This window comes from Ursus arctos, unplaced genomic scaffold (assembly GCF_023065955.2).
Source record: "Ursus arctos isolate Adak ecotype North America unplaced genomic scaffold, UrsArc2.0 scaffold_24, whole genome shotgun sequence".
In the NCBI taxonomy this organism is placed as follows: Eukaryota; Metazoa; Chordata; class Mammalia; order Carnivora; family Ursidae; genus Ursus; species Ursus arctos.
In genome coordinates, this window is record NW_026622919.1 from 32,864,216 (window position 1) to 32,888,851 (window position 24,636).

Sequence of the window (24,636 nt, forward strand, 5' to 3'; positions counted from 1 at the left end):
AGGTATAGAAACAGAATGTAAACTCACCTTTTTGCTCACTGGTAAAAATCTGTTACAGCAAACCGAATCTAATTTGATACATACTTTAAACCCTCATTTACTTGTTTTGTAGCAGTGGTAAGTCACCACTGTTTAGTAATTTGCAAAGACCTAGTGATTTTTGGGTTAGGATTTTTGCTAACTAGTATTGGCTTAACTGTAACATTTCCAGGAAGAGATTTGTTCAAAATGTCCCTTGAATCCCAAAGCCAAAAACTTTTTTTTTTTTTTTTTTAACTTTTTGCTTTGCTTCCTCTTAAGAGAATGGATAGTTGAATCAATATCAATATGTTTTGGTAGAAGAAGGATTGGGGAACAAAACTTCTGATTACACCTTTTTAAATTTTATTTATTTATATTATAATTTTTTAAATTTAAAATTTGTAGCATACCTCATTTAGTGGTTGTATGATAGAGGTGTAAAATTGGTGCTGGGAAAATTTTAACTTAATTCCTCTCGTCATAAGTCTCTATAATAGATAGGACTGATTGGTTGTTTAAATGTACTATTAGTTTGCATCAAAGGAAGATTATTTTATTACCATTAGTGCATCCTTGAAGGAGAAGAGTTATCTGGGTATTTTTCTTTTGTGCATTAAACTTTTTATGATTTTATTGCTGTCATTATTGGCTTTTAGTCTTTCTCTTAAAACAAAAATAAAAATAAAAACTACTCCCGCTCCTGAGGTTGCATCTTTAAAAAAAAATCATAGTAAGCTAGACTGTGATGAGACTATTTGAGAAAACTGATACCTTGAGAACTAAAAAAACAGACTCAGTCAGGGCTAAAAATATTTGTTATTTTTTCTGGCTCCTGTGGCATATATATGGGATTTGAGCAACTTGTCCAAATACTTTCGTTGTACCAGAATTTCATCATAATACTGTCAAATTAAATGGGCCATTGGTTGTTCTTAGAATTTAATTTTAGATTCTTTTATTGAAGGATATTAATTATAGCAGAATTTAACCTTAAGTGGCAGCTTTAACAGGGTTGACAGACAGATAAATAGCAGCCAAGCATAGGAATCTAGTGTTAGCCAAGTTAAAAAAAAAAAAAAAAAAAAATTGTTGTGTGCCCCAGCTGGCCTGAAGGGAGTTAATTAATTTCTATCTTCTGTTCCATAGTTTACTTGTGACCCAACTTTTATATTGACTAGTCTTCTAGGGACAATTTTGTTTGTCATATTTCTTCTGTGCGCTGCCCATTTTGAGCAAGAACATATATCTTTTAACTCTTCAAATCAAAGATAATGATCAGCATATATTCAGGGGATTTTTAAACCAGAGTTCTCAGGTTTTGCCATGGATCAGTGATGCTGCCAGCTTACGGCTCTGAATAATATTTGTTGAATGAATGGCTATGAATGGGCAATTATTATTTAAGACAAACAGTGAATTAGACATTTAAACATTTCTCTTTATTCTTTCAGGAAATCAGTGGTATTTTCTATCATTTTTTACCCATCCATTATTCATTAGTATGTGTTGTGTTTTAAAAGCTTGGCAGAATTATTTAGGAAAAGATTCCTTTTTTACTGGTTTATTACTGTGGAGATATTTAAAGATGCCAATTTTGAGAAAAATGTTGAATACGAGTACTAGGTGTATCAGCTTTTTTGTTTTTTCATTTTTTTCCCCCCACTCAGAATTATTTTGATGACCTATCGCATAGTTTGTCAACACTATAATCTGTATCTCAGGAAAATATTTTATGGTAATCAGACTTAGCATTTGAACTTTTGCATTGTTTTCTTCAAATATTTTGTAAAAATTTTTCAGGTAATGATGATGAAGAGTTCTTAATGCTAAGAGTTCCAATGGAAAATACTATAAACAAAATTGAACCTATTTTCTCTGGGGATACAGATACAAGAGGAGAAAAACATTTATTTAAATGCATTAAGCAGACTTTTTCCATTAGGTTCTGGTTAATTAAATTCAAAAGAGCTAGGTAAAGATTTGCCATGTGTTCCCCTCTACCTGCCTTCTCTATTATAATACCAGTGTTGAGATTCAAGGACTGGTTTTAATTAGTGTAAGAGGTGCATATCACTGTCTTGGGTGGGTTGGTTGTACCGTTTCACTTTTCATATCGGAATACACATGTAGAGAAGTACTTTTGTTATGGTTATTAAAACATCAGGGTATTAGAAGCTTGGCTGAGTAGGCTCTTATTTCTAGGTGACCCCCCCCCTCCCACACACAGACACCAAAAACAAAACAAAAAAAACCTTCAGGCTTTTCATTCAGGCTTTTTTATTTCCTCAGCAGTGAAAAATGAAATTGTTGCCTTACTCTAATAGTTGCTTAGTTATTGCTGTATAGGTGAAGATATACTTCAGATATTTGTTGGCTTAGAAAACCCTAACGGGTGGTCCCTTCTGTTTTATGCATAACTCCCCTTTAGTGTTAATGAAAATTGTGGGCGTTTGAGGGTATAATGTAAAATGAGGATTAAGTTCACCTAAATTTCTCTAGATAAAAGCATTAAGTTCACCTGAGTTTCCCTAGGTAAACTTTAGAGCAATGAGGGAGAAATGCTTGAAAATTAGTACTGACTAAATTTTTAAACTGTATCTTAAATCATTTAACTTCAGGTTTAACTGAGATAGATTTTTAAAATAAAAATCTTCAGAATTTTGTGTAAAAAATGTATGTAAATTATTGTATTATGGGCTTTTACTATTCTAAAGACTTTTTAATTTACTCTTTGTGGGAAGAAGACAAATTCATTCTCAGGTTTTAGATGAATAATTTTCTGATATTTGAAGTTTATAGCAACTGAATAACTTTGATATGTAATGATAACAGCTTTGTGTCTTGGATCTTTGTGGTTTTAAAGCTTAAAAGTAGTTAAAAAGATTTTGGAAAAGGTTTCTTGTGTAGGACAAATGTTACAACCATGTGCTTTCTCAGAAGGTAAGGATTTTTGAGGTAAAGGGTAATAAAAATAAAGTATACTAAGTAGATTACAAAGAAATGAAGAGCTGGGAGATATTCCCAGCATAACTGGAAATTAAAAACATGCATATTTTATAGTAATCATAAATCACAATTTGAGGTAGAATTCTTAATGTGACTAATTTTGAAATGACAGAATCAGATTAGGCTGAAAGCAGATTAAGATTTATTTTTTTTCTTTCAGCAACGCACAGATATACTTGTGATCTAGACCCTTAAATAATTAAAGAAGTCACTGTGTGCCATTTCCCTTTTCTCCTAGCCTACTCTTTTCTTTAAAAGAAGTGAAGTTTTGGCTTTATGTGGATGTATATAAGATTGTCTACAATATAATAGAATATAAAACCTTTTTCTCTTTAATATTAAAGCTTAATATTAATGATTTAAAATTATTCCACCTCTCAAGTATTGTCATTTTCTAAAGCTTATTTCATTTTTTTTTAAAGCTTACCTTTTTGGAAAAATAATTAATTGACTTGAAAGACTTGACTAATTTAGGAACCACTTTAAAGAACAACATAAAATCAACATTAACCTTTGTAGTGGCACAAATTTCTAGTGCAGTTAAAGTCCACTGTCATTATGCTTCTTAGTTAATGTTTAGTCTACCCGTTTGTTGTGTAGATTATGAAAATAAACCATGTGTCCCTCTTAATACATGCTTCTGCTTTTATTCAAAAGCATCATAGTTATTTTTTATGGGTATAGTGTAGACATTTTTAGTGTTGAATTGAAAAGGGTTTTATCATTTATTTTTTACACATTGAAAGATGACCCATATTTATAAAATGTTTATGAAGGTATACAGGCTATGGAATGGTACTAAATTGTATTTGAAATAATAAGTTAAAAGGTCAAGTATTGGGGTGCCTGGGTGGCTCAGTCGTTAAGGGTTTGCCTTTGGCTCAGGACGTGGTCCCAGCGTTCTGGGATCGAGCCCCACATCATGCTCCTCCGCTGTGAGCCTGCTTCTTCTTCTCCTCTCCCCCTGCTGGTGTCCCCTCTCTTGCTGGCTGTCTATCTCCTATCTCTGTCAAATAAATAAATAAAATCTTTAAAAAAAAAAAGTCAAGTATTATTTATAGCAGGATTCATTGGCTGCTTCGTTAAAAATGTAGAATGAATACAGAATAAAACATTTTTTTGAACTACAGCTAAACTTATCTAGAAATAACTATGTTAACATTTTTTTGGTATGTTAACTTGAAGTGCTTAATTGAGGCTGTATAGTTAGTGAGGGTAGTTATAACTTTGTATTGGAAGTTCTGTTTATTTTTTTTAAGATTTTATTTATTTGAGAGAGAATACGAGCAGGGGGAGGGGCAGAGGGAGAAGCGGACTCTTTACTGAGCAGGGAGCCTGATGCGACGCCCTATCCCAGGACCCTGGATCATGACCTGAGCCAAAGGAGGACGCTTAACCGACTGAGCCACCCAGATACCCCTAAAGACTTAAATTTTAAATAGAACTTCTGGGGTGCCTGGGGGGCTCACTTGGTTAAGTGTCTGCCTTCAGCTTAGGTCATGATCCCAGGGTCCTGGGATAGAGCCCCATATCAGGCTCCCTGCTCAGCGGGGAGCCTGCTTCTCCCTTTCCCTCTGCTGCTCCCCCTGCTTGTGCTATCTCGCTCTCTCTGTCAAATAAATAAATCTTTAAAAAAAAAAAATTTAAATCTTTATATTTTAAAATTTCTTCCTCAAGTAGAGGATCCTATATTGTATAGTAATCATGGGAATCATTTGGTTGAAATGAGACCTAAGGTGGCTAATAACGCATTGCTTGTTAGGCTCTGTGCCAAAAGCTTCCTTTTTATTCATCACTTATTTTTATAGTTGAATCATGGATTAGAATGCTGATGGACATAAAATGTTTTAAGTTAATTATTAACTGGCTAGTTTTTTTTGGCAGGCTGAATGACTGGAGGAATTAGGACAAAGTAACAAGTGAGCCAGCTTAGAAATTGGCATCTTAGGTATAGAGTGTTTTTAATGTTTCCTAGCTTATACAAATGTTCTTTACATTGATACAGAAACCAAATCAGTATGTTTGCAATATATCATTGAGTTTTTATGCGGTGGGAAAATAGTTTTCAGGTACTTTAATGGAATACATGACACTTAGGCATTTTGCTACTTACGGAGTAACTTTGAAACCTGATATTTTAATGTCTAGAGATATATTGAAGTGGTGGTAGCTCAATATTCTGAGGTTTAGTAGGGTTTATGTAGTAGGTGTAGTAGGGTTTATGAATTTAAACAGTAACACTTTCTACTTGGTTCTGAGTAGATATAGTGCCACTATTTTACTTTTTTTTCTTTCATTTCTGTTGTAGAAGAGGAAGATGGAGTGTGGGAGAATGGACTTTCCTATGAATGTCGTACTCTGCTATTTAAAGCAGTTCACAATCTGTTGGAACGGTGTTTAATGAACCGGAACTTTGTACGCATTGGCAAATGGTTTGTAAAGCCTTATGAAAAAGATGAAAAACCTATAAATAAAAGGTAAGCTATTTTATATAAACTCTTAACTTTTCTTTAGGTTTGTTAATTTTTATAGCTTTACAGAAAATGTGGACTAAAACAATCTTTCTTACAGACATACGCAGGAGGTTAACTTCAGCAAAATACTATAAGTACTCAATTTTCTTTGACCACTTGACTTTTTCTTTTATGCATTTTAAGAATTTTCTTGAAGTGGGAATAGGCTGTGTGTCTGGTGACCTAAATTTTGATTTGGGATGATAGAAAAATGTGAGATGAAAGCAGAGGCTTAAGCGATGAAGTATACTTTTTTAGTAGTAGTGCAAATTTATTTACAGTACTCTGTTAAAATTAAGTAATATTAATACTTATTAAAGATAGTGATCTGTGGTTGTGTTTTTGATTGAGTTAGCCCTTCTCATTCCCAAACCTCTAATTTTGCTTTAATTAAAGTAATTTAAATTTTGTGTTTTTCCATATAAGTTTACTCATAGAGTGTAATATTCTTGAACTTTGAGTTAAGCAAATTTATGAAACTAATTTGTAGAGTTGTTGCAGATAGAGACACAGAAGACTTTAAGATAACTTATTTTCCTATTCAGTTAAAAGCTTTAGATTGCTACAGTTCTCTGTGTTTTATTGATTGATTGATTGATTGATTGATTTTAGCTTTTATTTATTTACTTACTTAGGGAGAGGGAATGCATGAGAAGGGGGAGATGGGGAGAGAGACTCCCAGGCTGACTCCCCGCTAAAAGCGGAGCCCGACACTGAGATAACGATCCAAGCCAAAATCAAGAGGCGCTCAACTGACTGAGCCACACAGGCGCCCCAGTTCTCTCTGATTTAAATATAAGATACAGTCTCTTAGAAGATTTGGTCCTAAGCACTGGTTAAATTAGTGAGGCTTCAAGAAAGATGAAACCATAGGATGGGATGTGAGAGAAAAGGAAATTTTTTAGTTTTCCCTGAAAGATGTGAGGATATGAAGGAAACATTTGGTTATGTTGTATCATTGTTGAGATGCCGTCTTTTATGTCTTTTTTTTTTTTTTTTTTTTTTTTTAGTATTTTTAAAAAAAGATTTTATTTATTTGAGGTAGCACACGAGCGGGGGAGGGGGAGGGAGGGGCAGCAGAAGAGGGAGAAGCAGACTCCCCGCTGAGCAGGGAGCCTGGTGCCCGGTTCGATCCTAGGACCCTGGGATCATGCCCTGAGCCGAAGGCAGACGCTTAACCAGCTGAGCCACCCAGGCGCCCCCGTCTTTTATGTCTTATGTACCCATTGGTTTCAGTGTGCATCTGGAGTATTTTCAAACTTCTCTTCTTAGTTTTAGAATGGATGAGTAGATAAGCCTGGACAAATCAAGGCTCTTTCATTTTCTTCTTCTTTGAAAGTGAACATAAACCTTTATTGTCAACGAAAAAATTGTACAAGTTAGGAATGAATTCAGTTGCAAAAGACAGAGCACCTAACTACTTGGCTTATGTAGGAATTGATTTTTCTCAGTAGCACGGAGTCTGGAGGTAGGTAGTCCAGTACTGGTGCGTTTGTTCAATAATGTCATCAAGGACTGTGGTACCCTGGAGTTTTCTGTGATGTCATCTTTAGCCTTTAGCTTTTGTCCACATGGTCCCTGTGAGTGTTGCCCTTCTGGATTTCACTCACAGTGAATTCAGGCAGGAAGAGGAGGGGAGAAAGCAAGAAGGGGTGACCCTTGGATCAGATAATAGGTTCATTCTTGGAGACTTTAGCTGACCTATCATGGCTATACCGAGAGAAACAAATATTTTTTATGTGGGAGCATTGCCACTCTGAACAAAATAAGGCTTCTGGTTAGTAAGAAGAAATGGAGAAGAGACATTAAATAGGCAATTAGAAGAAGGGGAAATAAATGTCAGGTTGGTAATCAGCAGTGTTCAGCATATACATTAATACAGTTTTTTTTTTTTTTTTTTAAAGATTTTATTTATTTATTCGACAGAGATAGAGACAGCCAGCGAGAGAGGGAACACAAGCAGGGGGAGTGGGAGAGGAAGAAGCAGGCTCCCAGTGGAGGAGCCCGATGTGGGGCTCGATCCCATAACGCCAGGATCACGCCCTGAGCCGAAGGCAGATGCTTAACCGCTGTGCCACCCAGGCGCCCCTGCCACCCAGGCGCCCCATAGTTTTAAGAAGTCAAGCAGATAACGGAGATCTAAAATGATGAAAAGCTGCCGTCTGGGTGCCAAATACTAAATGTGCTCCTCAGAGGCATTCCCTTTTCTTTTAACTTCTAATGTACGTATTTAAAAATTTAAAAGCAAATAACATGCTGATTCTTGAGTTTTCAGTTCTATCAGTTATCCAGTATTAATCTACTGACTTTTTTTTTTCCCCCAAGATGTTATTTATTAGAGAGTGTGTGTGCAAGTAGGGCGGGAGAGAGAAGGGAGAGAGAGAATCTGAAGCAGACTCTGTGCCAAGAGTATGAAGCCCAACACGGACTAGATCCCATGACCCTGAGATCATGACCTGAAATCATGACCTGATCCGAAATCAAGAGTCAGACACTTAACTGAGCCACGCAGGTGCCCCTAATCTATTGACTTTGATGGTTTAACCATTTTACGCTCCTTCCCCCATGCCAGCCACTTGTATACACTCTTCTCCCTTTGTTTCTTATCTTGCCAATAAGGTTACAAGAGTTGGTGAAAACAGTACCTATTGTTTATATTATGATTATACAAATATTATTTGTAGCCGAGCTATGTAGTGTATTAGAATTATATTCCATGTCCTCTGTGTCTTTTCGTTCTCTTCAGTGTTCTGATTATCTCTTTTTTCACTTAATTATCTATGTCAGGTTGGTAAACTACCACTCCACAGGGTAAATATAGCCTGTCACCTGTTTTTGTAAATAATATCTTATTTAACACAGCCATGTTCATTGATTTATAGATTATTTTATGCCTGCTTTCATACTACAGCAGAACCAAATAGCTGTGATAGGACAGATGGACCCACAAAGCCTAAAATCTTTAGCCTACAATATTTACTCTCTGGCTCTTTTCAGATGAAGTTTGCTGACTTCTGATCTAAGTACCTATTGGTGATTTCCTCCTAGAGGATCTACCAGAAACACAAATCTTGCCTCTCTAAGTAGTTTGTGTAATTTGTTAGTTTCTTTTCTCTTTCTCTCTCTTGTTAATTAATATCTCTATTTGAGCCCTTCATTCTTTTGTTCCAGTTTGGACTGGTTGTTCTATAGGCTTGTCTCAAGAGCAGTCACCTTGTAGATCCCTAATTTCCTAGATCTCATGTTTGCTTTTTTTTTTTTTCTTTTCCTTTTATTGGTCTTACTATTTTGGTAGTGCCCATCCACAAGTAGTTTCCTGAGAAGGGAATATATGAGAAGTAGTATTTTGGGATCCTGAATGTATGAATTACCTCCTTTTCTACTCTTGAGGCTTCTGGGCACTAAAATGGCAACTGGAAATTCTATTGTATGTGAGTAGCTATGAAGTTGCAGGCTTTAGTAGGTTGATTGGTCAAGGACCTGGCCATTTTATTGGGTGCCTGTTGCCCAGCTGTCTGTCTGTCTGTATGTGTCCCTCCCTGTTCCCATCCCCTTAAGTTAATCGGTTTTCCCAGAGGAGTCCTTCAGGATCCTAACTAGAGAATATAAGCTTGGCTGCCAACATTCAGGGAGCCTACTGGGTAAGGCAGGCTGTCCTTGTATATTTATATTGGGGAAATACTGTACTTGTATGGTATTTAGATTTTCACTTAATTCCTCTTTTAAATACATCATTTCAGCTGTATCTGGTATCTCTTAAGTGCAGAGTTCCTGTTTCATCCAGTTCGAAGTGAACGTCTAAGTTTTCTGCTGATCTGGTATAATGTAAAGAGCCTGTCTACAGGATAGAGAAGTGGGTCTAGGAGTCTGACTTACTCATTTGAACTTTCTTTTTTGTTTGTTTGTTTTTGGTTACGCCATGCATCCACCTTCAGAGATCTACCAGTGTCTTCACTTCCGTGCCATTCTGGGATTCTGTGGGTTTGATTCAGTCTGAATTTTGGTTTCTTCCCCTTAGCCTTTATCTACTAAGCTAGTTACTATTTTTGGCCTTTGCTTGTTAGCTTCCCAAATGTTGTGGCCAGTATTTGCTGCCCTCACTCTACCATTCTCTTTGTGCTCTTTTGCTGTCTATATGGAAGGTGTTTCATAAAGAAGTAGAGGTAAATGAATGTGTTCAATGAGCCTTGTAAGATACTGGAAGTATCTTTATTTTTCTTCATGAAAGCAGCTCTCTTAATGGGCTGTTATTAATAGAAGATGCAACTTTTCACATCAGAGATTTCCATGAATCCAATAGATTCTGTTTGTCATTTCCTTAACGTAATTGAACACTAGTATTTTTCTGTGGGCTGACCCATATAAAAGGGGAACTAAATTCAAATTGTGTTTTATTAGTGGAGTGGTACCAGAAATAGTATATGCTTTTTTGAGTTACTCTTGAAGGATAGTTGTGGTACAAAACTGATTTTATCCAGGACAGATAAAGGCTGTTCCTCAAATCTTTTTCGTAGGAACTTCCCTGCTACCTCCCCTCTCTTTAGAAAAGCAAGTGGAAAAACCAAGCAGATAAGTTTCTCAATTGCTTTTAATTACAGTTCGGGACTACTTACTTTTCCATTGAATTCAATGGAATGATATTAGGAAGGTAGATAACGATTGGATTATAAATTGCATTTCTAGCCCATTATGAAGCTAAACCATTAAGCATCATATATACTATTTTTGTTTACTGATCAGGTCACTTTTTGTTGAACTTGAATAAGCATTCTTTTTTTTTTAAATTATTTTTATCTTTGAGACAGAGTGGCAGGGGTGTGGGGGGAAGGTGAGAGAGAATCTCCACTGAGTGTGGAGCCTGACACAGGGCTTCATCTCACAACCCTGAGATCATGACCTGAATTGAAATCAAGAGTTGGACGCTTAATCGATTGACCCATCCACGCCCCAAGAACTTGTATAAACAGTCTTAAAAAGAATTAACACAATTGTCTGGGGTGTGTGGGTGGCTCAGCTGGACCAACTCTTGATTTCGACTCAGGTCATGATCTCAGGGTCATGAGATTGGCCCGTTAGGGCTCTGCGTAAGGCTTCTGTGCTCATTGGGGAGTCTAAGATTCTCTCTCTCTCTCCTGCTGCCCCTCTCCCCACTTGTGGGCTCTTTTGCTCGTGCTTTCTAAATAGATAGATAGATAGGCTCTTTTGCTCGTGCTTTCTAAATAGATAGATAGATAGATAGATAGGAAGAAAGAAAGAAAGAAAAGAAAGAAAGAAAGAAAGAAAGAAAGAAAGAAAGAAAGAAAGAAAGAAAGAAAAGGAAGAAAGAAAGAAAAACTCTTAAAAGAATTAACACAATTGTCAAGGAAGGAAATTGGTATTGTGAAACTGGTTTCATTTGAACAAAGGATAAAATAATATTCCTGACCTTTTCTTTATTCTTCCTCCCTTTATCCCCCTTAAATAGATTCTTGTCTTCTAATAATCTGGATTTCGGTGTGGCTAATTGTCTGATTAACTATAACAATCTTCAGGGACTGAAAGAGAGGAAATGGAATTAAATCTAGTGGTATAGCTAGGTTAGCTGTAAAGAACCCCTCAACTCTATAGGTAATTAACCACAGAAATTTAAGAAGTTACTAGGGTAATTAACACAAATTTAAAAGAATTACTTTTAAATCTTCAGGTATTGTTAAAAGAATGACCAGTGTTTTGTCTTAACAGTTCAGATGTTTTCCTACAGTATAGGAAACTAGATCAGATGCAGTAGCTGTGTTTGCTAGTGAAACCACAGGTAAATGGCTATAATAAGTACCAGTGACTTACTGTAGGTTTTAAGTAGTCTTTTTAGTAAAAAGACATTACAAACTTGTGATGTTTGAATGTACATTAGGATAAGATTATTTTGAAGAAGAATGTAAGTTTGTGTTTAGTTGGCTTTTTGTCATTTGAATCTATTAACTAACAACAACACTCAGTTTAGCTGAGTGGCCAGTTAAGTTTAATTAAATATAATTAATTTAATTTCTATGGAAAAAAATATGTCGTTCAGTTGGTAAATCTACTTTGAGATTTTTACTCTATTTAACTTCAATTTTAAAAGACCATATAGATCTATATATCATGTATATGTGTGTGTGTATGTGTTAATAGGATAGAATAAATCTTTGCGGAATATAACATAAAGATTGGATCAAATGTCTGGTTCTGTATGTTCTTTTTTTTTTTTTTTTTTAAAGATTTTATTTATGTGAGAGAGAGCGTGTATGTGTAAGAGCGGGAGGAGAGGGAGAGAGAGAATCTCAAGCAGGCTGCACTGAAAATGGAGCCCCATGTGGGACTTGATCCCATGACCTTGAGATCATGACCTGAGCCAAAATCAGGAGTCGGATGCTTAACTGACTAAGCCACCCAGGCGCCCCAGGTTTTATATGTTCCACACCCTTATTTTGGGTTCTGGAATTAAGGGTTAAGTATTAGCAAAGAGCCTGGCCCACAGAAAGAGATTTTGGTCTTGTGGGGTGAAGCAGGCAAAGTGCACAGGAAGAAGAGGAGTATACCCCTAAGTATTTATAGAGTTAATTGTAATTAGAATCTTAGGGCAAAATAAGGACATTTAATCCCTGTTTTTTTCTTTTGAAGGCATTTTAGAACTGTGCTGTTCAGGATAGTAGCCACTATTTAAATTTCAGTTACTTAAAAAAATAAAATTACAATTCAGTTTCTTAGTTTCACTGGCTACATTTTAAGTACTCCCGTGACTAGTGGCTATTGTATTGGGTAAGGTAGATAAAAAGTATTTCCATCATTGCAGAAAGTTCTTTTGGATGGTGTTATTTACACTAGAGCCTTTACACTTATAATTAAAATAATACCTTAGGAGCTTTACTAAAGAAGTTGGTCAAGGTTGGTTTTTTTTTTTTTTAAGGCGATAGATGAAAGAATACACTTTAAATTTCACCCATAAAACTGTGTTTACCTTCCACTACACCTGTGGCTTTTACAGTCCTTTTATCTCTAATATCTTAATTAAATGTGAGCAATACAAGATTTAAGTTTCCTCTGGAGATACATTATTAACCATTTTATATAGCTTTAGGATGTTCTTTGTTTGGATCCCTCAATACCTCTGAAAACCTGAACTTCTAGGGAAGCGAAGAGCAATCATCGTGTTTTCTTAGGACTCATTTTCTTTCTTCCTTCTAAGGTAACAGTGTCCTGTAGAAATACAATGTGAGTCACATCTGTAATTTTAAATTTTCTAGTAGGCACATTAAAAAAGGTAAAACAAAAACCCAGGTGAGATAAATATATTTAACTCAGTATATCCAAAATATCATTTTAGCATGTAATTAATTATGCAAAGAATATTAATGAGATAGTTTACTTTTTTTTGAGATATTTCATCTTTTTTAAACAAGTTTTTGAAGTTTAATGTATATTACGTACTTAGAATACAACTCCATTTGGACTGGCCACATTTCACGTGCTCAGTAGTCACATGTATGGCTGTTGCATTAACGGCACACTTCTAGGGCTCTAAGCTCAACTGAGCTTGGTATGATGTTTATTGGTAAAAGGTATTTTCTAACCGGGGCGCCTGGGTAGCTCAGTCAGTTAAGTGTCTGCCTTCAGCTCAGATCATGATCCCAGGGTCCTGGGATCGAGCCCCGTGTTGGACTCCTTGCTTGGTCCTCTCCCTCTCCACCCCCACTGCCCTGCTTGTGCTCTCACTCTCTATCTCAAATAAATAAATAAAATCTTAAAAAAAAAAAGGTATTTTCTAAATGGTCTTCTGAATCCTCTTGGAAAAGATTTTATTTATCCATTTATTTTAGAGAGAGTGAGAGCGAGAGTGTGTGAGCAGTGGGAAGGGTGGGAGAGAATCTTAAGCAGATTCCATACCAAGCATGAGGAGCCCACTGTGGGGCTCAGTCCCACAATCCTGAGACCACCACCCGAGCTGAAATCAAGAGTCAGACGCCCAACTGACTGAGTCACCCAGGCACCCTGTATGCTAAATTCTGAATGTGATCTAGAATCAGAGATAGGGGAAACCTTCACCTTGTGTCAAGGTACCCACTATTTGCCCAGTTGGGCATAGTTACTATCTTTTTTTGCCTCTCTGCAGCCTGTCTGTGTTGGTCTCTTGTTAATGTCTCATCAAGATTATTATGCATCCTATTTTCTGAAATCTTAAGTGATGATATAATAGTACTTATGACCCATGAAATTTCTCTGATACTTGAGTCACGAGGATTTGCATGATCAGTTTTCTACATTCTCATGCTTCCCAGAAACATTTATGAGAAAAATTAAGTGCCAAGACTTCTTTATTTTTTCCTTTCTGTTAAGCTTTTCTTACTATCATTTCGTACATGATTTTTGCTGTAGACTTCTATAAATCTGTCCTTTTGAACTATTGGTTTTAGATATGAATAATAGGGAAGTTTTGTTTCTGAAGGGGAGAAGGTAGTGAGAAACCTTTGCTTAAGCAGAACTGGCCAGGCTGTGTTCAAAATTAGGGCTTAACATTAACTCAATTCTTAAAACTTTGTTACTCCAGTTTTACAATTGCGAAATCTGAAGCGCAGAGAGGCTAAGTCACTTCCAACGTCATATAGCTTGCTAATGTTGGAGCAAGATTATAGGTCATGAAAAATGAGACAGATTTTGGACCCTGTAGACCAACTGTATCTTGTCTTCCTGCATCTTTTTTTTTTTTTTAAGATTCTATTTGTTTATTTGAGAGAAAGAGAGAGCGTGTGCGCCCACACACAAATGGTGGAAGGGACAGAGGAGAAGGGAGCCCAACACCTGACCAGCGGCCTGGGATCATGACCTGAGCCAAAGGCAGATGTTTACCCAACTGAGCCATCCACGTGCTCCTCTACATACATCTTTTTAAAGTGATAGGAAGTAGTAAAACAGAATACTTAAAAATTTCTTATATTGGGGAAATAACAGGAATATAAAGAGTACTTGCAGAACACTTGAAGCTGTAAACCAGAATATTATTGCTAAGTATTCTTTATAGCGTAAGTAATGTGTTCCCTAAGTGAGCAGAAGTATGTCCAAAATTCCCAGATAAGGTGTTATCTTCTGGATTTTAATAAAGGTCTCTTGTTCTGGAGATATGTTCAGAATACGTAATGTTGAAGTTAATAACTATAAATTTAAGAAATTAAAAATGTTGTGAAAGCTACAGAAATATAGATTAATGCAGTAATGAAACTTGTTGGGATGTGGAATGACGTTGAGAGATTAAAAAATACTGATGCCTGTTTTAAACTGTTTAAAGTGTGGCTTGGGCTTCGGAATTTAAAAAGATCTCCAGGCGATTGTAACAAAAAACAGGTTTGGAAACTGTTGAAGTTAATGGAATCAGTACACCATTTTTCAGTGTATAGTTCAGTGGCATTAAGGATATTCACATTGTGCAGCTGTCACCACTATATATAGAACCTTTTTTCATCATCCCAAATTGAAAGTCTGTCCATTAAGGAGCTCCTTATTTTCCCCTCCTTTCAGCCACTGGTAACCACCGTTCTACCTTGTGTCTCTATGAATTTGTCTGTTTTAGTTACCTTATATAAGTGGAATTACATAGTATTTGTACTTTTGTGTCTGGCTTATTTCATTTAGCATAGTGTCCTTAGGTTCTCATCATCATTGTAGTAAGCAACCACAATTTCATTTCTTTTTTTCTTTTTGGGGGTGGGGGAGGGGCAGAGAGAGAGGGAAAGAGAGAATGCCAAGCAGGCTCCACAGCCAGTATGGAGCCCGACGCAGGGCTCGATCTCACAACTCCAAACATGACCTGAGCTGAAATCAAGAGTTGGACACTGAACCAACTGAGCCACCCAGGTGCCCCATTAGTTTCATTTCTTTTTAAGGCTGAGTAATATTCCATTGTATTTTCATATCACATCTTGTTTATTCATCTGTCAGTGGACGAATGGGTTTTTCCCCTTTTTGTCTGTTCTGAGTAATGCTGCTACATATTGGTGTGCGAATATCTGTTCAAATCCCTGCTTTTAGTTATTTTGGGTATATACCTAGAAGTGGAATTGTTGGATCATATAGTAATTCTGTGTTTGATTTTTTTTTTTTTCTTTTTTAGGAATTGACATACTTTTTCATATTAGCTGCACCATTTTACATTCCCACTAGGAGGCTTTCAATTTTTCCACATCCTCATCTCATCAACACTTATTTTCTAAAATGTTTTATTTAATAATAGCCATCCTGTGGGTTGAAATGGTACATCATAGTTTTGATTTGCATTTCCTTAATGATTAGTGTTGTTGAGGATCTTTTCATGTGCTTGGTGGTCATTTGTGTATCTTTTTTAAGTCCTTTGCCCATTTTGGTTAGGATGACTAGGGTGTTTTGTTTTTTTTGTTTTGTTTTTGAGAGAAAAAATGCACAAGCAGGGGTTTGGGAGCAGAGGGAGACAGAGAATCTTAAGTAGGCTCCATGCCTAGCATAGAGCCTGACACAGGGATCTCGCAACCCTGAGATCATGACCTGAGCTAAAATCAAGAGTCAGACACTTAACCTACTGAGCCACCCAGGGGCCCCAGAATGACTAGGGTTTTAAGTCAACATTGTCTTTAACTAGTTTTACGATTTAAGACAAGCCCTTTAACTTCTTTGTGCCTTGAATTCTCTAACAGCAAAATGAGATATCCTCTTTCTGTACCTACCTAACAGAAGTGCTAAAAATAAATTAGATATGGCCCCTCCTAAAGCAGTATACGTATTAAACTTTTGTATGTATAATTGGGTTTTTACAAAACCCTTTGGAAACAAATTTTTCACTTTATGTCAGCCAAATTTTTCTGATTTAAAAGTTAAGATGGTCAAGTACTCACTGGACATATGGAAAGGCTATATTTTATACCATGGTTTTCGTATATGCCAGATTACATTTATTTTCTTAAATAATACTTAATAGAGTATAAGTAACATATTTAAAAAACATTTTCCAAATTATAGTAATCTTTTTAGGAAAATTTTGAGTCACATTATTTGCTTTTTATGTCATGGCAAAAATCCATTTTGAGTATCCTTTTTAATTCTCATTTAATATTTACATATGAAATAGTTGGAAACTGTATTTTTAAGAACTATACTTCACTGATTAAAAATGGTAAATAATGAGGATGTAAGATTCAGGTTTCCTATCCTCTTTGTCTTTTAAAGATAAAGAACATGAGACTGTTTCAGGTTGTTGCTTATACTTGCAAATGTTCTTGGAAATATTTGCAATTCAGATTTTAAGATCTGCTATTCAGATACTGAATAAGCACACAGCACTCATAATAATTTTTATAGAATACTTACTTGATCCCTAAAACTAATCAAGTTGCAATTTTTCTGTGTAATAGATTATTCTTACTGGACTCACTTCTTAAAAAATGTTTTCTTTCAACATAAGTATTTTTAGTTAGTAATTCCCCTTTAAACTCTTAAAATTTTTCCCTTTATTGAGAAATATTTGTCTTCTAAAGTTTCCTTAAAAATTTGTAAAAAAAACTTTGTAATGGTAAGAAATATAGTCATTCTAACCAGTTGAATATGAATTTTTCTTAACTTTTTTTTTTTTTTTTAGCATTTTGTCTTTTAAATTCTGTCCTTTTTGTTTAGAGAAAAATGCTTTGAAAATTGATTTCTGCTTGTTTTATGTCAATACATAAAATGGACATATCCCTCTCAGAAATTAAACATTAGTGGTTTGCCAAGACAAAAATACTATTTAGGAATTACATATTTATATGCTCTATTACTCAGCCTTAACAAATATAGAAGAACTGCGTCAGAAAAGAGGACATTGAAAGAAAGAAAAGTACAAATGTGACTATGCATTCCCACATATAGTAACAAAATTATTGCATATACGCTTGTTTACTTTAGATACCTTCTTTGAGAAAAATGTATGGAGGCTTAGGAGTAATTTTTGAAAATCCTAATGTTTCAGCTGGTATCAAGAATCATGTATTTTTAATAAGGGGTATTAGAATCACACTCTTGATTTGGTCTTTTCCTTGAAACTGTATTATATATAGGCCATACCATCACTTTGTTGAAAAATAGTATTATTTTCTAGCCTAGAGGCTGTCTGTATTCTAAATTATGCTCGTAAACCATCAGGTTTTTTTCTGAGTTCATCTCTTTTCTTTCTTTTAGTACCTTATCAAGTATAGTTAGTAACAATCAAATTACATTTTGACTTGATCTTTTTTCTCCAACTCTGTAAATTCATTAGGCACATTTTCTGCCTTCTAGATTATTTCAGGCAACTATTCTTTTTTTTTTTCCTTTTAAGATTTTATTTTTCCGAGAGAGAGTGAGCATGAACAAAGGGAAGGGGCAGAAAGAGAGGGAGAAGCAGACTCCTGGCTGAGCAGGGAGCCCGATGCGAAGTTCGATCCCAGGAGCCTGGGATTATGACCTGAGCCGAAGGCAGATGTTTAATCTACTGAGCCACCCAGGCGCCCCTTCTGGCGAGAGTTCTATGATATATTTCTCTATTATATAACATGGGTCACCTTTTAATAATTCCCTCATCACTTTTCAGTGTCTTATGTTCCTTGCTATCAATCAGCTGGTCCCAAAGCCAATGCCACATATTTAGATTTTTGTCACAGTAGACCTCACTTTTTGTGCCAGTTTCTGTATTGGGCACTGTTGTATAACAAAGCACTGCCAAAATGTGGAGGCTTAACGCAGCAGTTAGATATTCTCATTAATGTATCTGCTGATCAGCTGGCGGTTAGCCAGTCTACTCCACATTGTAAACTGTAAGTTGGGTAAAAGTATATTTCAGATGATTCTCATGGCAATGAAAGAAGCATTGGAGGGCAATCCAGATTGTTTAAGCATGTTTTAAGCTTCTGCTTGGCCAAAGCAAGTCACAAAGCAAGCCTGAGTCAAGGTTGGGGCAGTATATTTCGCCTCTAATGGGAGGAACTGCAGTGTTACGCCAAAGACCCTAAATGAAGAGAGGGTGAGCAAAACATAATTACAAAGCTACAGTAATCAAACGGTATGGTACTAGCATACAGACATGTAAACCAATGGAGTAGAAAGTCCAGAAATAAACTAGTATGTATGTATTGAAATGATCTTTGACAAGGGTGCCAGGACTACTCAGTGGGGAAGAGACAGTCTCTTCAACAAATGGTGTTGGGAAAACATAGTATCCACAGGTAAAAGAATGAAGTTGGCTTTTATCTTACATTATATACAAAAATTAACTCAAAATGGATTAAAAACCTAAATGTAAGACCTAAAACAAATCTTCTAGAAGAAAACGGGGAAAGCTTTAGACATTAGATTTGGCAGTGATTTCTTGGTTATGACACCAAAAGCATAGGCACCAAAAGCAAAAATAAACAAATAGAACTGTATCAAACTTAAATACCTTTGTGCATCAGTAGTGAAAAGGCAGTTTATGGAATGGGAGAAAATGTTTGCAAATTATGTATCTGATAAGGGGTTAATATCCAGCATGTGTAAAGAACTACAACTCAGCAACAAAAAGTCAAGTAACCCAATTTAAAATTGGGCAAAAGACTTGCAAAGATTTCTTCAAAGATACAGGGATGGCCAATAGCATATAAAAAGATGGTCAATATCCCTGATCAGAGAAATGCAAGTCAGAACCACAATGAGATACCACCTCACATCAGTTAGGATGGCTACTATCAAAAAAATGAAAACTATCAAGTGTTAGTGAGGATAGAGAAATTGGAACCCTTGTTCACTATTGTTGGGATTATAAAATGGTACAGCCACTATGGAAAACATTTATGGAGGTTCCTCAGAAAGTTAAGACTAGAACTACCATGTGATCCAGCAGTCCTACTTCTAAGAGAATAGAATGGATCTTGTTTGTTTTCTTTTTGAGTTTTTATTTAAATTCTAGTTACTTAACATAGTGTAATATTAGTTTCAGAAATATAATGTAGTGATTCATCACATGTAACACTCAGTGCTCATCACAAGTGCCCTTCTTAATACCCATCAGCCACTTAGCCCACCCCCCCCCCCAGCAACCTTCAGTTTGTTTTCTGTAGTTGAGAGTCTGTTTTATGGTTTGCCTCTCTTCCCCCCGTCCACCCACGTTTATCTGTTTTGTTTCTTAAACTCCCCACGTGAGCAAAATCATATGGTATTTGTATTTCTCTGACTTATTTCACTTAGCATAATATACTCTAGCTCCATCCACGTAGTTGCAAAGGGCAAGATTCTGTTTTGTGGCTGAGTAATATTCCTTTGTATATGTATACTATGACTTCTTTATCCATTCACAGTTGATGGATTTGGGGTTCTTTCCGTAATTGGCTATTGTCGATAATGCTGCTGTAAACATCAGGGTGTGTGTATCCCTTCAAATCAGTTTTTGTATTTTTGTATCCTTTGGCTAAATACCTAGGAGTGTAATTGCTGGGTCATAGGATAGTTCTGTTTTTAACTTTTTGACGAACCTCCATACTGTTTTCCAGAGTGGCTGCACCAGTTTGCATTCCCACCAACAGTGTAAGAAGGTTCCCCGTTCTCCGCATCTGCACCAACACCTCTTGTTTCCCGAGTTGTTAATTTTAGCCATTTGGACTGGTGCGAGGTGGCATCTCATTGTAGTTTTGTTTCCTATTTCCCTGATGTTAAGTAATGTTGAGTATCTTTTCATGTGTGTGTTAGCCATCTAGATGTCTTCTTTGGAAAAAAGTCTGTTCTTGTCTTCTGCCCATTTCTTCACTGGATTATTTGTTTTTTGGGTGTTCAGTTGGATTAGTTCTTTATAGATTTTGGATATTAACCCTTTATCAAATATGTTATTTGCAAGTATCTTATCCCATTCTAAAGGTTGCCTTTTAGTTTTGTTGATTGTTTCTTTCATTGTGCAAAAGCTTTTTATATTGGGGTGCCTGGGTGGCTCAGTGGGCTAAGCGACCAACTCTTGATATTGGCTCAGGTCCTGATCTCATGGTCCTGGGATTGAGACCTGCATCATGCTCTGTGCTCAGAAGGGAGTCTGCTTAAGGATTCTCTCTCTCCCTCTGCCCCTGCTACCTGCTTGTGCACTCTCTCTGTCTCAAATAAATAAATCCTTAAAAAAAAAAAAAAAGCCTTTTATCTTGTTGAAGTCCCAGTAGTTCATTTTGCTTTCGTTTCCTCGGAAAGCAGGATCTTGAAGAGATTTGCATACCCATGTTCATAGCTGCACTATTCCCAATAGCCAAGAGGTGGAAACAGCCCAAATGTCCATTGATGGATGAATGGTTAAACAAACTGTGTTATGTACATAGTGGATTATTATTCACCCTTTAAAGGATAGAAATCCTGTCACATGCTACACCATGGATCAATCTTGAGGACATGCTAAGTGAAAAAAGCCAGTCACAAAGACACAAACTGTATGATTCTACTTACATGAGGTAGAGCTGAAGTAGTCAAATTGATAGAACAGAAAATAGAACGGTGGTTGCCAGGGGCTGGGAGAGGTAGAAAGAAGGGATTGTTGTTTAGTGGGTGTAATTTCAGATTTGCAAGTTCTGGTGATCTGTTTCAAAACGATGTGACTATACTTAACATTACTGAACAGTACACGTAAAAATGATTATGATGGTAAATTTTATGTTATGTTTTTTACCATGATTAAAGAAATAAGGGAGTGAAGAAATGGGACCAATAACTCAATTTTCTATAATATTAAAGTTATAATTCTTTTTATCAAGAAATTTAGAACTTGGCAGGGCATTCAATTAGTTAAATAAATAATAGTGTTACGATAAATATTATGATAAGCATAGAATATTATGGGAGCACAGAGATGATGTTTAAAGGAGTATTGAAGTGGGCTGCCTGGGTGGCTCAGTCAGTTAAGCGTCCAGCTTTTGGTTTTGGCTCAGGTCATGATCTCGTGGGTCCTGAGCTCAAGCCTAGGGAAGGGCTTCTCACTCAGTGGGGAGTCTGCTTGAAAGATTCTCTCTCCCTCTGCCCTTCCCCACACTCCCCTGGGCGCTCTCTCCCTCTCTAAAATAAATCTTTAAAAAAAATAAAGGAGTGTTGAAGAATGATTAATAGATGGGGAGGAATTTGTGGTAAACAAAGGAGGGGTTCTGGTTCTTGGTGGATTAAGTACCTCTGCCTGGAAAGTTAAGCAAGGATCAGATAACAAAGGATCCAAAGTGCTGTACTAAGGTTTTTGAGGTTTTGTTTTGTTTTTTAGTCCTTAAGGCATTGGGCATCTGTTGATTTTGAGCCTGCCAGTTACATGATCAGAATTAATTTTTAGAAAGATTGCTGGCAGCAGTGAAAAGAAGATAAATTAGAGATTCTAATAGTTATTCAGACCTTAAAAAGACAACTGACGAATCATGGATATTTAAGAATTAGAATCAGTAGGAATTGGTGATGGATTAGTTGACCATAGGGAGTTTAGGAAAAAGAAGTTAAGGGTGATTTACTTTTCTAGCTTTGGACAACTATACAGATACAGACTTGATAAGAAAAGGAATGTTTGATTAGAAGTAAGTTGCTCAGATACAGACTTTATCCTACAGTATTTAGTGCGTACCTACTGTGTGTCAAGGATCTATTCTAAAAGCTGAGGATACAGCCTTGAGCAAAGAAGATTCCTCCTCCAATAGAGCTCACGCTCTGGGGCAACTATAAGAAAAAAGTAAACTAAAATTTTAGATTGTGATTATTTACCCAAATGAAACCTATCCCAGAATAGGAATTAAGGGACAGTTTAAAGTAGGGTGATTGGTGAAAACTGTCATCTACAAGGTATCTGAACAAAAAAAGCTAATGAAGGTGAATGTAGATATGTGAAGTGTTTCAGACTGAGTAACAGTAGATACAAAGGCCTGGTGTGTTTAAGGAACTACAGAGAGGCCAGTTGAGGAGAAGGAAAAGTATTAAAGGAAGACTTAAATTAGTAAGAGATGAGGTTGGAGAAGAAATAGATATTGGGGGTAGGCTGATGTACCATGAGACATAAGAATAACTTTTATGTTGTTACCCAAGTTTGATTCTTTTCCATTTAGGAATTAAAGTTTGTTTTCATTATCTAGGTCTTGTTGAGACATTCTCATAGATCCTATACCTGGTCTTTAAATAGCCCTTAAAACATGACACTAATTAAATGTGTTTTTAGTATAGTGCCATGTGCTTAGCCACAGAATACTTGTTGAATAAAGAAATAATACTTGCTTTCACTTGGTGGCTTAGTATATAGTGCATTTAGATCTGAATATAATACTAAGTTTGATGCAGAGTTCTTTTGAATGTGTGTGTGTTTCGCTTTAAGTCTTTGGAGTTAGGTTTGTGTTTGGTACTTTTTTTCCCCCTATTTTATAGTATGGGTGCCTTAGCACTGCTGGAAAGCAAAGAATAAAATTGTCTTTATTTTAAATGGGCATTAGCAATGGTCCGCTTTTCGATGGACAGTTCTCAAAGTTATTAGTTAAGTATCTTATCTTGGTGATTATTTTAGATTTTACTCTTATACCAAAGCAAATATCTATAGGCTTTGTAATTACTCAACCAGTAGCTGTTCCAATAGGATTGGTCTTTCAATCATATGAGTAACAAGCTTAATATATTTAATAAATAATTAAAATAATTAATTTTATTTCCTATTTAAAAACTATTTGGCTTTATCAGTTATGCTTCAGTAAGGCTGGGGGGAAAAATCTATTGGCTAAATGCAGTGTGGTGTCTTGGATTGTATCCTGAAACAGAAAAATGGTTAAGTGGAAAATCTTGTGAAATCCAAATAAAGACTGGAATTAATGTACCAGTGTTAATTACTTGTTTGACAAATGTATTATCGTTATGTAAGATGTATAATTTCAGGGGAAACTGGGTAAAGGGTATATGAGAACTCTGTATGATACCTTTGCAACTTTTCTGTAAATTTAAAGTTATTCCAAAATTAAGTTATTTTCTTAAAAAAAGCAACAAAAGCTGCTGGGGTGGGAAAAGATACAGTAATCATTGATTAAATGATTCATCATTTTTGTAAAAGATTTTTTATTTATTTGAGAGGGAGAAGCAGACTCCCTGCTGAGCAGAGAGCCCCATGCAGGGCTTGATCCCCAGGACCCTGAGATCATGATCTGAGCTGAAGGCAGACGCTTAACTGACGGAGCCACCCAGGCAGCCCAATAATTAATTATTTAAAAAAAAAATTTTTTTTTTTTTAAAGATTTTATTTATTTATTTGACAGAGACAGAGACAGCCAGCGAGAGAGGGAACACAAGCAGGGGGAGTGGGAGAGGAAAAAGCAGGCTCATAGCAGGGGAGCCTGATGTGGGGCTCGATCCCGGAACGCCGGGATCACGCCCTGAGCCGAAGGCAGACGCTTAACCGCTGTGCCACCCAGGCGCCCCTATTTTTTAAAAATTTTAAAGTAATATGATTTAAGCAGTATAGAATATTACAAATTTTGAAAACCTGAAGATCCCTGCTTAATTGCTTTAGTCCCATTCCCTAGAAGTAACCAGGTTTAGTTTTCCATCTTTTGTGTTTTAATTTTTTTGCTTACTACTTCTAGTGGTTACTGTCATAATTACAGAGATGCTTATAGCTCTAGACCTTGATTAATCAACTTTAGACAGTATCTACTGATTCTTTACCATGAGAGATAAGATTTGCTCTAGTAGTGATAGTATATTGTCAGTTTTTCTGTTAGATATTTTTTAGCTTGAGTGATATGCTTGAAATTTCAGTTTCTTGATTGTTCTGTCAACTTAAGACAATCTGCTGGCTCCCTGATATATATATAAAATGAAGACATTCTCAGCTCTGCATTATTCTTCACCCCTTGATCTGACTTTTTTTTCCCCACTTTTGTTAGCTATAGTATTACTTTTACTATAACTTAATTTTTTGTGCCCTTGAGTTTTTCAGAAATAATTCAAGAGGGCTTATAGATAGATACAACAGGTTTTTAGTTTATTAATGATTATATTTTAAAGAACTGGTTCTTCAAGACAAAACTTTTTTTAATGTTTCATTTATTTATTTGAAAGAGAGACCATATGCAGGGGGAGGGGCAGGCAAAGGGAAAGGAAGAAA

General features: G+C 36.0%; 1 protein-coding gene across 2 annotated transcripts in view; it reads left to right on the forward strand.

The window, feature by feature from the left end:
* MED13 (mediator complex subunit 13) overlaps positions 1 to 24,636 on the forward strand; it is a 270,369-nt gene that overhangs the window by 178,949 nt on the left and 66,784 nt on the right. For both annotated transcript variants that reach the window (XM_048223687.2, XM_026517486.4), the window contains one exon: positions 5,336 to 5,504. In XM_048223687.2, the coding sequence (XP_048079644.1) occupies positions 5,428 to 5,504 (77 nt within the window). In that variant the 5' untranslated portion in view covers positions 5,336 to 5,427. The remainder of the gene's footprint in view (positions 1 to 5,335; positions 5,505 to 24,636) is intronic.